General features: G+C 45.1%; 1 protein-coding gene across 1 annotated transcript in view; it reads left to right on the forward strand.

The window, feature by feature from the left end:
- The first annotated feature begins 1,795 nt into the window (after positions 1-1,795).
- LGR4 (leucine rich repeat containing G protein-coupled receptor 4) overlaps positions 1,796-14,537 on the forward strand; it is a 113,833-nt gene continuing 101,091 nt past the window's right edge. Inside the window, exon 1 of the mRNA XM_066364129.1 lies at positions 1,796-1,980. Coding sequence (XP_066220226.1) covers positions 1,796-1,980 — 185 coding nt within the window. The remainder of the gene's footprint in view (positions 1,981-14,537) is intronic.

The following is a 14,537-nucleotide window of genomic DNA, read 5'->3' on the forward strand; positions in this document are numbered from 1 at the left end:
GGACAAGAAGCCAGAAGCCTGGTGGTCTTTCTGTGGGGATGCCTGGCTGAGCACAGTATTCAGATTGCTTATCGACAAAACCAGAGGTTTGTTCGTCTACCTGGAAGTTCTCTCTCACACCTTAAATTAGAGGAAATACGTAATTCCTGAAACTTGAAGTCAAGGCATAACTGTATATATTGACTCTCTAGGATGGAAATAAATTTACTGTAAGTCAGCCATGGGCCCACCCAGGCATTTTTAAAGATAAACACCTGAATGCAAAGAGGAAAATGTTTTTCTTAGGTCTGCATCAACTTGTTTTCATTTGCCTTACTTACATGATATTAGCAGTCAACTTTATGAACAGCGACATTTTTCACCTTGTTTGCCTTAAAGTATTAATGAAAATGTCTCTAATATAGAGTAAAACAACCCAAAGGGACAGTAAAAAGCAAGAAAGGAGGTGCCCATAAAGGAGTATTTGCTACAAATAATGATTCTGGTGGGACCTATTAAGCCACAAAAGTCCGGAAGGGAAAGGAATGCTGATAATTACCTAACATCAAAGTTGCTGCTGACTTCTCTATGGTAGTCACTTAGCACTCAAACTGTTTTGTTGTTTGGAGAAATTGTCCAGTATACAGAATCATCACCTCATTTGATCCTTACAACATGCCTGCGTTTTAAGATTTTAAAGTATGTGAGAAAGCAGCCTGAATTTCAGTCACAAAAATTCTGTATCGTCGATGATTAACTGCTAAGATTTAGCTACCGCAATAGGTATAAAAATCTCAGGTGAAGTGAGAAGCTGGTGGGGGTACAGTGTTTTAATTGGTATATAGTTAAAACCCAAATATTTACCTGTCTGCTCTTCAAAATCATTTTTCCTATTTGCATAGCTCCCAAAGTCCTCGCCCGTTGAACAGTGGGAAGTCATTTGAAACTTAACTGAATGCTGTTCTATTTTTCAGGTCATCCAACTTAGGAGATCCAATTTCTGCAGAAGGAAGAAGACGGATTGGGGAGGGAAAAACCAGACTCTACCTCTTTAGATCGTTCTACCTTCAATTCACAACCTGCCACACAAATCGAGCCAAGTCAGGGATTCTGCCTTGAACCACCACCACCACAACCTTGTCAGTCATGCCCGATTAACACGCCCCTCTGATTCCGCTCTTGACCAATGGCGGCTACCCTTCTTGCATAGTAATGAGCTCGAGACCTCCCCCGGCCAATGGCGCTCTGGGAGAAGGGTTAGTTTTGCATGTACCTAAGTGATTTGCATAGCCCAGCGGCTGGGGGCTTGGGAACCCGAGTGTGCAACCCTAGAAGGGAAAAGGACGGGAGGAGGTTGAGCCGCAGCGGCGTACGAGGGAGCGAGAAAGAGCCCGGGTGTTTGTGCGAGAGTCGGGCGGGGGCTGGGACGAGGGGCCGGCATGGCTGAAGGCTGCGCTCCGCAACCTTGAAGAGCAGCTGCGGCGGGAGATCGGGGACGGGAGGCGGGTGCGATGGCAGAGCGCGGTCTCCGCAGCGGCGCCCGGCCCGGCCGGCTGGCCTGAGCCGCGGGAGGAGCAGGGCTGCCTCTGCGCTTCCATGGAGCAGCGAGAAGGGCGAAACTCCCGAGTGCCGCGTCCCTGCGCTGCTGCCGCGGACTGGTGAAGGGGCCGAGCCCGCGCGACCGCCGAGACAGGAGAGCCGCGGCTCCAGCCCGCAGGCCGGCCGCCCGGAGGCGGCGGGGGGCGTCGGAGGGCAGCGGAGGCGCGCCGAGTGAGCAGCGCAGCGGGAGAGGCCGGCTCCGGAGGCGGCCGCAGCAATGCCGGGCCCGCTGGGGCTGCTCTGCTTCCTCGCTCTGGGGCTGCGCGGCTCGACCGAGCCCAGCGGCGCGGCGCCGCCTCTCTGCGCTGCGCCCTGCAGCTGCGACGGCGACCGTCGGGTGGACTGCTCCGGGAAGGGGCTGACGGCCGTGCCCGAGGGACTCAGCGCCTTCACCCTAGCGCTGTGAGTGCGGGTGGCGGGGGTGGCCAGGGCGCGGGGGATGGGATCCGAGTAAGGGGTACCGGGGGGGTCCGTGGTGGGGGCGGGGCTAGTACTCGATCCCCCCCTCCACACACACACACCCACACACACCCGTGTCCCGAGGAGGGAGGCGCCGATCACCTGTGTGTGGGGGTGCTTGGCACGGACTCCAGCGCCGCGGGCTTTCCAAACACGGGTAGTCTGTGTCCCAGTCATGAGTGGCTTTTAACCCCCAGACTTTTCGGGCACAATCCCCACCTCCTCTCCAACTGCCAAGGGCATCTGGGGATCTGGGGCCAAGGAGAGAGAAATCTGGAAACGCATGGTACTGGCAGCCTTTTCACACGACCTTCCTTTTTCACGCGGGCCCCTGCTTAGCTGCCAAGAGGTTTGCAGTCAGTGGGGTGACAGCGCCTAGAACTTGGCCTGAGTCTGCAGACCCAGGCACGTTTCTTGGGGAAGCACCTGGAGTCTCCTGGGTTCCAGCATGTGGGAAAGAAGAAACACCTGTCCCTCGGGGGAACCTCCTTTGGCCTTATCCAGGTAGAGCGACTTGGCACCTCAGTCCAAGCAAAATACTCAGTCTTCCACTCTGGCCTCAGAAGCAAACGCCAGGTCTCTGGAGTGCACAGCGGAGCCAGGCCAAAACAAGGGAGAAGGAGGGGGCAACTGCAGGTTTCTCATGGTGAAAATACTCTTTTTTACCCAACAAGGCCTTTTAAAGACGGAATTCTAACCTAACGGACAGGATGTTGGAAGAGAAAGTTCCAAAGCATATGCTCTGCCCAATTGGAAGGGTAGGCAGCAGTTCTGTACGGTAACCAGCAGAACTTTCCTTTTGAGCTGCCTGTGGTTGGGAAAGCACTCAAATGATCTGACTTCAAAATCTCCCTCCTCAAACGGGACAGAGAGCTTTAGACATTCCCTTTGGAAAAGAAGAGGTACCTGAAATCTGTCTTGAAGGCGGCATTGGCAAATGCCACCAACAGAGAAAGAATACTGTAACTGAGTGCAGGGCTTGATGTATGTATGCTCTTGTTCTTGTGTTGCGTGGCCAGTTGAGTGATTTAATCTAGAGCCGTGAAAGAACTGTTTGAGAGAGAAAGGGATTCAGAGAGGGCCTTGGGTAAAGAGAATTATGTTTTACCTTATAGCTACTGAAAGGGACCTCTTCAAAATAGTTTTAAAGGAAGAACAGACCTGGTGGAGAAATCCTTTCTTTGCAGGCCAGAGCTTTGCTGTGTTTCCAGGTGGGTGGTGGGAGGGAGGTGTTCTGCTTGCCCTCTGGTAATGGGGTTTTTATTGATAGGCCTGCTGCCTCGGAGCCTCTCTCATTCTTTGGCCTCCAGCCCCTTTCTCAGCCCCTCCCCCCCCCCCCCCCCCCCGCCCCAGTTTTAGGTGTTAGTTGTGTATTTGAAGCCATTTTCCTTCAGTATGGGGAAATTTAACTGAAAAGTGTTCACTTGGCACTGAAGAACAATTTGCCCAGAAAGGGACATTAAGTGGTAAAGTTGGAGTGGGAGCAGGGAGAAGTGGGGGCAAGAAGACCTGGGTAAAGAGGAGGGGGCGCCTTTCCCCCCAGCTCTTCCTGGAACTGTTAGGGAATTCTCTCAGGAGAGCTGCCTTTAGCTGACTGACACCTCTGTCACGCCTTCTCTACAATAGAAAAGCATAATTTTACTGTTTTGACCATTGTAAAGACCTTGTTTAGCAGATTCCTTGAGTTTTAATGAGTCGACTTGCCCTATAAGGAAAAGGGCTGTTTTACATTAGTACCTAAAACCACAAAGAAATAGCACATTTTTATGAGCGCGCACTCCTCCTCTCTGTAGAGCATCAGGCATCTTCCTCTAGAACTCACCCAAGGTCATGAAATGCTATATTCTCAGCCTTGAGCATTATGAAATATAGTGTTCATGGCTTGGGAAACAGAAAAATAAGGGGCACCAGTCCAGATTAGATTGCCTCAACTAGCACCGCATTCGTACTTTCCAAGCTGCAGTAGTGAACAAGTGTGTTATGTTTTTTCTTCCACCTTGACCTGTAGATAGAGTGATAGAGTGATAGTACATCCTGATGACTCTTTATATCACCTAATACTCGTCATTTCACCCTCAAAACAATGTATTATATGACCACCCCACCTAAAGGGCATTTCAAGGGCAGTACGTCTGCATTTTGGGAAACCAGCTAGTCCAGTGATTCTCAAAACCCAGTTGAGGAGGGGCAGGTGCTGTGGGTCTGCACACTCCAGTGCATCGTACAGGACACGTTGAGTTCATCTGAGGTCTCTTTCCAAACCTGCTCTCCCATCACGGCTTTGGGGAGCTGCAGTCGCACACCGAGGAACCAGATCCGTGGGTCCCCAACTTGAGTTCACAGAGTCCTAATTTCTGGAGCATGTGCATCAAGGCCAGTTTCATTATACATACAATTATGAACACAAAATGGGAAGTGAAAAAGATGAAGACTGTAATGCTCTTTTTTTTATTTTATTTTATTTTTTATTTTATTTTTTTCATTTTTCCGAAGCTGGAAACAGGGAGGCAGTCAGACAGACTCCCACATGCGCCCGACCGGGATCCACCGGGCATGCCCACCAGGGGGCGATGTTCTGCTTCTCTGGGGCGTCGCTCTGTTGCATCCAGAGCCATTCTAGCGCCTGAAGCAGAGGCCACAGAGCCACCCCCAGTGCCCGGGCCATCTTTGCTCCAATGGAGCCTCGGCTGCGGGAGGGGAAGAGAGAGACAGAGAGGAAGGAGAGGAGGAGGGGTGGAGAAGCAGATGGGCGCTTCTCCTGTGTGCCCTGGCTGGGAATCGAACCCAGGACTCCTGCACGCCAGGCCAACGCTCTACAGCTGAGCCAACCGGCCAGGGCCCTGTAATGCTTTTATTTTCTTCTCATTCCTCAGTGGTGTTGTACCTTCACCTCTCCCAGGATGTGTGCATCACACACTGGAGACCCCAGGACTGACAGCAGAGATTTTATTTTACCTCTAGTTGGAGTTCACAGAGTCTGGTGCACAGAAGGCACTTAAATGTGTGCAGTGGGTAAACAAGGACTCAGGGCCACACTGAGGGGCAGAATTGGGAATTGGAATTCAGACGCTTTTCACACACGTGATTGCCAAATTCAGCATTCTCACCATTTAGTCTTTTGTCCAGATCTGAGAAGGCCCAGGGAAAGGATACCTGCTTCTCGTCCTGCAGGCTCGTTTAAACTTGTTCAGTCTAACAGTGCCTGTTTCCTGCTGAAAGCCTGCTTTATCTGAGGCTGGGGGCAGAGTCAGCAATAATCCTCAGTATTGTGGATGGGATTCCCATGTTCACACCATTTGCTGCACCTGTAGTGGTTATGTATATTTTGCAACAGCAGTTCTCAACCCTGTGTCACAATGCACTGGCTTGTCACAGTTCTCTTTACTGTAAGGTGTTTTTAAAGAAAGTACCCTTACTAGTATTAAAGTTTCAAAGTTTATTTTGTCAAAAGGATTGAACATGGTAATAAGGTCACTCTTAATTATCTGCCCTGGCCAGACAGCTCAGTTGGTTAGAGCATCGTCCCGAAGCACAGGGGTTGATGGTTCGATCCCTGGTCAGGACACATACAGGAACAGGTTGATGTTCCTGTCTCTCTCTTGTTCTCTCCCTTCCTCTCTCTAAAACAAACAAACAAAACATCTACATTCCATGATTCTGGATTGGGGGAGAAAGAGATGAATCACGGGGGTGGTAGGGAGGGGACTGTGCACAGTTGTCCTCTGCTATGTGTGTTATTGCCACAGAGTTTGAGAACTGCAGGCATGGAACACAAATTTCCACGTCCTAGATTATATCTGGTGCACAGTTTTGAGATGATAAAGGCTGTGTCTGTGGTTTCATGGAGACAGTGGCGGGCCTGAGCCCTTGATCATTGTCTGGACCATGCCACTAAGTAATTGTGTGGCCTTGGGCAAGTCATTCTACTTTTTTGGGGGGGGAGGGGAGGGTTACAGTTTCCTTATTTGGAAAATGAACTAATCAGATTCACTGGATTATATCTAAGGCTGTTTGTAGCTTCCAGAAGTTCTATGATTTTATAATTCTTACCCAGTTTTAGGATGGCAGGGTAAGGCTAATATTCTGATCAGCTCATGAGAAGATCCCAGGAGTAGCAGAATATCATTCTAGTTGAAGAGGCACCAGCCCATTTATCACCACTCATTTGGAGGAGTAGTTCTTTGTATTTAGAAGTGTGTGTTAGGAAATTTGCCATGGAGACTTGTTCCAGAATGCATGACTAGCTGAGGCGCTTTGCTAGAGTAGAATAGCCCTGCTTGTTTCCTGTGCGTAGGGCTTAACACTTGGAAAATAAAATCACCCTGTTTCAGTAATTTGGATACTGTACAAAAAAATTACTTAATGTCCTCACTTCCATATAATTAGTCATAATCCCTTTAACCTTCACAGTGTGCGTATCCTGTATGTGGGCAGATTATCGAGTTTTCTATACAAAATTGATGGTTACCTGAGGGACTCTGTGGTGTTTTTAAAAATAGTCTGTTGCGTTTTCTTCTCCTTTTGGCGGCATCGTCTTAGATTTTTCCCTAAGATGCATTTTTTCCCCCACTACACCAAACATTTCTCTTTTTTAACAGTATCATTTTAAGTATCTTCTTATTTCCTCCCATGTCGGCTATATTCCTGGAGGCTAGTAATTGGTGACAAAATGTTTATACCTTTTTTGATGGTAGTGTTTTGATATTTCTTGATTTCTCAATTAAGATCTGTTAATGTCAATGTTAGCTTAGTTTGGGTGGTGTGTCTTTCTAGAGATGTATTAGTATTGCATACCCGTGAACTTGGTTCTAACAAGGCCAATATATAAACAATCTTTAAGTACAGATTTTTTATTTTACAAACTAGTTGGACTTCAACTACTGTGTTCTCTGTAGCTACAAGAGACGAAAGAACATTCTGGTGGGCGTATGGAGAGCTGGTTTCTAGATCTCTCAGTAAATCACACGAGTGACCTTGAGTGTCACATACCTAACCGTTCAGGACCTTGGCCTCTTCACCTTAAAACAAGGAAGTAAACAGCTCTTATTGCCAAGAGTTTTATTTCTATTTAATTTACTTTTTTTAATACACATTTCTAGGAGCCTCTCCCAGACCAAGGAAACCTCCAGTTGTTAACCAGCCCTTTGGGAGGGATATTGCCATTGCATGTGGAACTCACTGCCTTGCAAGGCAGGAATGTGTTGGGTGTGCTCTGAGCAGTTCCTAGGATTTGAACCAGTGATTCTCTCATTCTGGGCTCTTTAAGGCTTGTGGTAACCGCAACTATTTAACGATTTCCAGTTGAACTAAATGCTAATGACAGTTATGATAACACAAGTGTTTATTGTCCAGGCACTTGGCTCTTAACATTAGAGTTGTAAGGTAACATTGGGCTCTTAACATTAGAGTTGTAAGGTAACATTGACAACTTAATCTCGTAGGGAAGATCAAAGTTCTCTACTAGTAGGTGGATCCAGGCAAGTTTAGGCATTTTCTTGGCCTCTGTCAGTCTATCTCTCAAATTCTTATTTTAGTCATCTTTATAATAGTGGAAAGTACTGACAGCCTGCAAGTTTGGATTTTGGTCTCTGGTCTCTTTGGTTGTGCCTATCCTTGTATTTTCATTTTCTTATCAATATATAATGAATATTGGAGTAGATGATGGCTAATGTTTCTCACTGCTTTGAATTTTCCCGAATCTGTAAAGTATTATGCAAAGTTTAAAAAATCTTTTAGTGACCTATTGAAAGTTTTCTAAAACCTGTGTCTCTCATTTTTCTCTATAGAAATATATAAATGTACATAAAAGCACAATATTTGTTGGTATACCTGGATTAAAAGTTAAACCCTGCCAAGTGCACGCTTCACTCTGAAAAATAACAAATATACAGTGTTCTTGATAAGTCAGCTTGCCTCTTTTAATTTTTTTAATCTAGATCTCAAGGTTTTGGCTTTAGGATACATTATACAGCTTGCTTTTCAACTGTCTCCCTGAGCCTTCACTTTTTTGGCAATGCTAAAAGCTTGTTTTCCTGTATCTACAAAAGTATGGATAACTTTTTCGTTTTTTCTTCCAACTTTGTTCAGCCAAGTATAGTTTTTTAAAAGCTTCATTGAGAATGATAAAGTGCTCTCTTTTTAAATTCTGTCAGTAAAGAAGAAAAATCTAGGGCATTTTGCAAATCAGTACTCTTACACAATGTCTAATTTGTCTGCCTTGACATTTGTGTGTGTTTGTGTTTTTAAGTGCTTGACGGTCAAACTGCAGGCGAGGTATCAGCTCTATTGTCTGAAATTGGGTGAGTTCAAAATTGAGTTTCGAAATCAATCTTAGCAGGAGACAGATCATGATTTTATAGTTTGTATACATTTAAAAACTTAGCTACTTTCTAAAGATGTTCGCAAGTTAGTACTCAAATACCCCTTTTAAATGGTGAGATGGAATTATGTAGTAGTATTATATATACCCTGATTCATCCACTCATGGATAAATATTTATTATTAAACTATGTATTTGGCTGGGACTATTTTTAGCAAGATTCTTAAAGCATTCTGAAATATTCTATGTCATGTAAAAGCAATTAAAACTGAATGTGTGGGGTGGTTTTTTTTATATATATTAATTTTAATGGGGTGACATTGATAAATCAGGGTACATATGTTCAGAGAAAACATCTCCAGGTTATTATGACATTTGATTATATTCCCATCACCCAAAGTCCAATTGTCTTCCGTCACCTTCTAACTGGCTGTCTTTGTGGGGTGGTTGTTTTTAATTTCTAAAGCATGTTTTGATACCACTACATATTTTAATTGTCAACAAAAAAGCACATGAGCAAAATTTGACATTATGCATTTCTTATTTTAGATGTAGGTGGTCCAAGCTCAGGAATGCCTTTCTAATAGTCCAGGAAATGAATTTTAAACCTTTTTAAAAATCTTTATTTATTGGCCCTGGCCGGTTGGCTCAGTGGTAGAGCGTCAGCCTGGCGTGTGGAAGTCCCGGGTTCGATTCTGGCCAGGACACACAGGAGAAGCGCCCATCTGCCTCTCCACCCCTCCCCCTCTCCTTCCTCTCTGTCTCTCTCTTCCCCTCCCGCAGCCAAGGCTCCATTGGAGCAAAGATTGCCGGGCGCTGGGGATGGCTCTATGGCTTCTGCCTCAGGCGCTAGAGTGGCTCTGGTCGCAACAGAGCGACACCCCAGATGGGCAGAGCATCGCCCCCTGGTGGGCATGCCGGGTGGCTCCCAGTCGGGCGCATGCGGGAGTCTGACTGCCTCCCCGTTTCCAGCTTCAGAAAAAAAAAGAAAAAGAAATCTTTATTTATTGATTTGAGAGAAAGAGAGAGAGAGAAGAAAAACATCAATCTGTTGTTTCATTTATTTATGCATCCACTGGTTGATTTCTGTATGTGCCCTGACTAGGGATTGAACCTGCAACCATGGTGCATGGGGATGACGCACCAACCAATTGAGCTCCCAGGGCAAGGGCAGGAAATGAACATTTTCTATATAATAAATGTATTTTTGTGGTTCTCCTAGCTTTGCTGTACTGAAAGGTTTTATGGGGAAAGCACTGCTGCTCCGCAATGTTGGCCCATTGGAATATAAGAATAAACTTGTAAGGAAATGAAAACTAGATATTTTGGAAGGCAGCTGGGCCAGGATTGGGTATACATTTGATCCCAGGCTGATCTGTTGTCTGCTAGTGACATGTGTGGAGGAAGCATATTTAATATGTTACAAGATATTGAATAACCCTCTATCCTTCATATTTAATTTGTATTTAAGTATTCTGAGTCAATGTAAGTAAAAGTGATGTAAGTAAGCTCTTTTAGCTAGTGCTTTTCTCCTCTATTTTTACATTAGAAGAATGTAGCCTTTTTTTTAAAAAAAAATGTTTTAAATATAAAGTTCACCATTGAAAGAATGAAATTTCAGTGCACTCTGACAACAAAATATTCTTGATATTTAAATTAGATTTTAGAACCCAGTATCCAGAGAAATCCTGAGTTAGATTCTCCCCATTCCAATATATTTTTAAAGTTTTATTTGGGGAAATTTTTTGTCCTAAGAAGAGTGACATAAATTTGGCAGGGAGATGGCGCCTTTACCTTGGAGCTGTACTAGGCAGGGCTAAGGAATGTGCCTGGAATTGCTTGGGGTCTCACTGCTGCTTTTCCCTCAGGCTGTGAGGTTCTCACTGTAGCTCTTAGAATAAACAGCAGAGTAATTTAGTACAAGTGGTGACAGCGAAACTCCCCTGAAGTGCTTGAGTAGGGCTGTTTTCTTAGGAAGGGGGATGGATGTTATTAATTCTCACTCTCTTCATGTTTCTTGTTTGGGAGGTGCAGGACAAGGAGGTATGCCTCCAAGTCAGTGGTCTTTTCACAAACTCTTTGGGCTGGGATGCTGATTAACTTCCTGGTTTTTCCCATTTTCCTGAGGGGTAAGGTTCATGCTTAGAGACCCTCAGAGAAACAATACAGATAATGATTGGGGGAGTAGATTTCCTCAGGATAAGAGAAGAGCCATGGTTGCCACTTGCCATCTCTTGGGGCTACTTTCTTTGCAGAGGAATTCTCCAGAGAAGGATCCTTGCGTACTGTGTCTTGAATAACTTACACCTCGGAAGCTGAGTATTCTAAAGTCTGTCAATTCTTTTCTGTAGTGGTGGAAAAGAAGGCAAATAACATTGACTAACCTTTGGGTTTCTTACTGTTCTTGCACTTATGTTTAGACACTAAATTCACCTGGTCATTGCCTTTCTGAATGTGACCATTGCCCGTTGGCTCCACTCCAAGCTCTCTGAATCTCACGTCAGTGGGAGCATATGCAGAATTCTCATGTAATTTGATCAGAGTTAAGGGAATATCAAATAAATTTAATACATCTAAAATATTTTAATATTCTGTATTAGAAATTATACTTTATGGGTTTACTAACTGATATTTGGTAGTTTATCTTAATACCAGTTTTTTCCTTTGCTGAGCTACTTCTACTTGTTCATCTCATCTGATTAGGTTTTCAAAAAATCTTAAATGTTTTTCCTAGCTTCACAATAAAGAAATTGTTCATGTTGGCCTTCTGTTCTCTCCAAGGTCATTTTGAGTCCTTGGTCATGTAATCCAGCTATATTTATGTTTCTGTCCACATCTATTCTTCTTTTAATAGGCATATTGTTGTGAACAGACCTTCACAAATGGTTTTGTTTTTGAGAGCGTGACACAAAGAATAAAAACCCCTGAGCCCCTAAATCTGCGAGCTTGGATGTTTTACTTAACCACTTCTCACACTAGCTTTTCCATCTTCTAGAGAGCTTGGCTTTGGCCCTGGCCAATTGGCTCAATGGTAGAGCGTCAGCCCGGCATGTGGATGTCCCAGGTTCAATTCTTGGCCAGAGCACACAGGAGAAGTGCCCATCTGCTTTTCCACTCTTCCCCCTCTCCTTTCTCTCTTTCTTTCCCTTCCACAGCCAAGCCTCCATTGGAGCAAAAGTTGGCCTGGGCGCTGAGGATGGCTCCATGGCTGCTGCCTCAGGTGCTAGAATGGCTCTGGTTGCAATGGAGCAACACCCTAGATGGGCAGAGCATCGCCCCCTAGTGGACTTGCTGGGTGGATCCCAGTTGGGCACATGCGGGAGTCTGTCTCTCTGCCTCCCCATTTCTCACTTCAAAAAAAAAAAGGGGGCCCTGGCCAGTTGGCTCAGTGGTAGAGCGTCGGCCTGGCGTGTAGAAGTCCCGGGTTGGATTCCCGGCCAGGGCACACAGGAGTAGCGCCCATCTGCTTCTCCACCCCTCCCCCTCTCCTTCCTCTCTGTCTCTCTCTTCCCCTCCCGCAGCCAAGGCTCCATTGGAGCAAAGATGGCCCAGGCGCTAGGGATGGCTCCATGGCCTCTGCCTCAGGCGCTAGAGTGGCTCTGGTCGCAACAGAGCAATGCCCCGGATGGGCAGAGCATCACCCCCTGGTAGGCGTTCCGGGTGGATCCTGGTCGGGCGCATGCGGGAGTCTGTCTGACTGCCTCCCCGTTTCCAGCTTCAGAAAAAAAATTAAAAAAAAAAAAAAAAAAAAAAAGGATAACTTGGCTTTGTCTTCAAGGGTCACATGTAAGAAACTCTAAAGCATGATCTCTGAGTGACAGTGAGCATTCAACATACATATATTGTTTCTTTTGGAAGTGAGTAAGCAGCTCTATATGTGTTCTCATCTTGTGATTTAAAATTCTACTCTCTATTTCTCTGGTTTTTTTAAGATGCTCATCTTTTTTTTTAATTTTATTTATTCATTTTAGAGAGGAGAGAGAGACAGAGACAGAGAGAGAGGAGAGAGAGACGGGAGGAGGAGCAGCAAGCATCAACTCCCATATGTGCCTTGACCAGGCAAGCCCAGGGTTTCAAACCGGCAACCTCAGCATTTCCAGGTTGATGCTTTATCCACTGCGCCATTTTGAAAGCACATCAGGTTCAAGTCCTGCTGTAAACGGCATGGGTTAGCCACTGTGTTAATGAAAATCAGGCTACTCATCTGGCAGATTTTTCCTTTAGAAAACCGTAAAGCTCCTGGTGGAAAGAGTAGGACAACTTTTTTTTTAAATTTTATTGCATTTATTGGGGTGACTTGGTTGATAAAATCACACACATTTCAGGTACAGTGTACAATTCTAAAATACATCATCTATATATTACATTATGTGTTCATCACCCCAAGTCAAGTCTCCCTCCCTCACAGTCCGTACCCATCTCTACACTTCTCACCACTCCCCTCAAGACATATATATGTGTTTATCAGGATACCTTCTTTTAGGTATTGGGAGTCCCTTTCTAACAAGGAAGCCTGGTGGTAGGGAGTTAAGGTTCTCTGGAGGAGAGAGCTCAGGGGAAGTTGTTTTTTCTCATCTGGGTCTCTGTGACTTGGCTCTGCTTTCCTGAGATGGCTGGTCAAGTAGCAAGGTGCTATCCTAACAGAAAAACAGTGTTTCTTATCTCATTAAAAGACAAAGTAACTTAGCGTGAGTATGATCTTTAGATATCGATTTCCTGCTTCTAGAATTTGGGACACTGAGAATTTTCATTAAACATGCTAACATCTCAAGTCACTTTCCATGTTGGGGATGGCTAGAATTTACTCAGGGTTGACAGTTTAGCTGTGTTCTTGTTTCTGCACATCACTTTGTTTCTAGAAATACACAGGTTAGAGGGAACTTCATTCTCTTAAGTACTTTGAAAACAATTTTTTACTGGTTATTGGATGCTGATATATTCTTTTTTTACATTTGAAACTAATGCTTGTGCTCTGTGGATAAAGAAAAGCTTTTTCTTTGAAAAGCAATTTTAGAACTAAAATCTTTTTTTTTATAGTTGTTCATATTTCTATAAAGGTATATGGCATTCATGTTCAGCCCAGTTAAATCTTTCTCAGAAACTTTAAAAACTTTTCTGGGTTTTGATTCAGACCTGATTGGAAGATGAATTATAACGCCAGAGCAGCAGCTAACGTATGCAACAGTACTCACAACCTATTTAGATTGGCCAAGTGTTTCAAATACAGTTGTGCATTTTCTACCCTGGGTCTCTTTCTTTAGGGGGAAAAAAAAAGTTTGAGATGTTTTTCCCATTACCATCTTGACATCTGCCTGGTTACACATGAATAGCTTGACCCAGTCCCTCAGCAGGGAGGCTACCGTGGCCTTGCTTTCAATAGCCATGTCACCAACAAAGAAAACATATGGAATATTTCATTCCTGGCCTTTTCAAACAGCCTGAGGCGGGGAGGGCCGGCAGCAGAAGGCTTCATACTTCATGGTAGGCCGGCAAGTTTGTGCGCTAACCCCAGGCTCTGCTGTTAGCCATCAGACTGTGTTTTCCAAAGCCCATTACATTCTATGGAAAGAGACTCTCGAGTTCTGGGGAAGTTTCTGATACCAGATTGAATTAAGTTTGTGTGACCTGCTTCCATGGTGGGGTTTTCTACTTCTTGTCTATTTCGCCAAAGGGAGAGTGTGCGTATGCGCGTGAGCGCGTGCACGCGCACGCACACGCACAGCACATTTGAATGCTATCCTCCCAGGTTGAATGTGTGTTTGGTGAATATAGAAGTTGGGAATGGGGAACATAGAACATGCCTTGTGGTCTGTTTGCCTTTATGTGTGTCTGCTTGTCAGTTCACAGAAGGTAGATCAGTTGATCCTTCTCGTGGTAGCCGAGCACTGCTGCACTGACCTGGAAAGGTTTTTGTTGCCTAGAACCAGCCTTCCACCTGGGGACTCAGTTTCAGCTCAGCGAGCATTACCACCTAGGCGTTGTGGCATCTGAACCCACAGTGTGGAGACTTGTGAGCAGGTATGACACGAGAGGACTGAGAGTGCGAAGAGAGAGGTCAATCAATTGCTGTCATTTTCAGGTCGTCGTCCATATTACAACAATCTGCCCCTGGTTCTACCCTGGTTGAGGTGTAGTATTCTAGAAGGAGAAAACAAAACCAAACCAAAGCCTACAACATCTC

The sequence above is a fragment of the Saccopteryx leptura genome, chromosome 1, assembly GCF_036850995.1.
Source record: "Saccopteryx leptura isolate mSacLep1 chromosome 1, mSacLep1_pri_phased_curated, whole genome shotgun sequence".
NCBI classification, from domain to species: domain Eukaryota; kingdom Metazoa; phylum Chordata; class Mammalia; order Chiroptera; family Emballonuridae; genus Saccopteryx; species Saccopteryx leptura.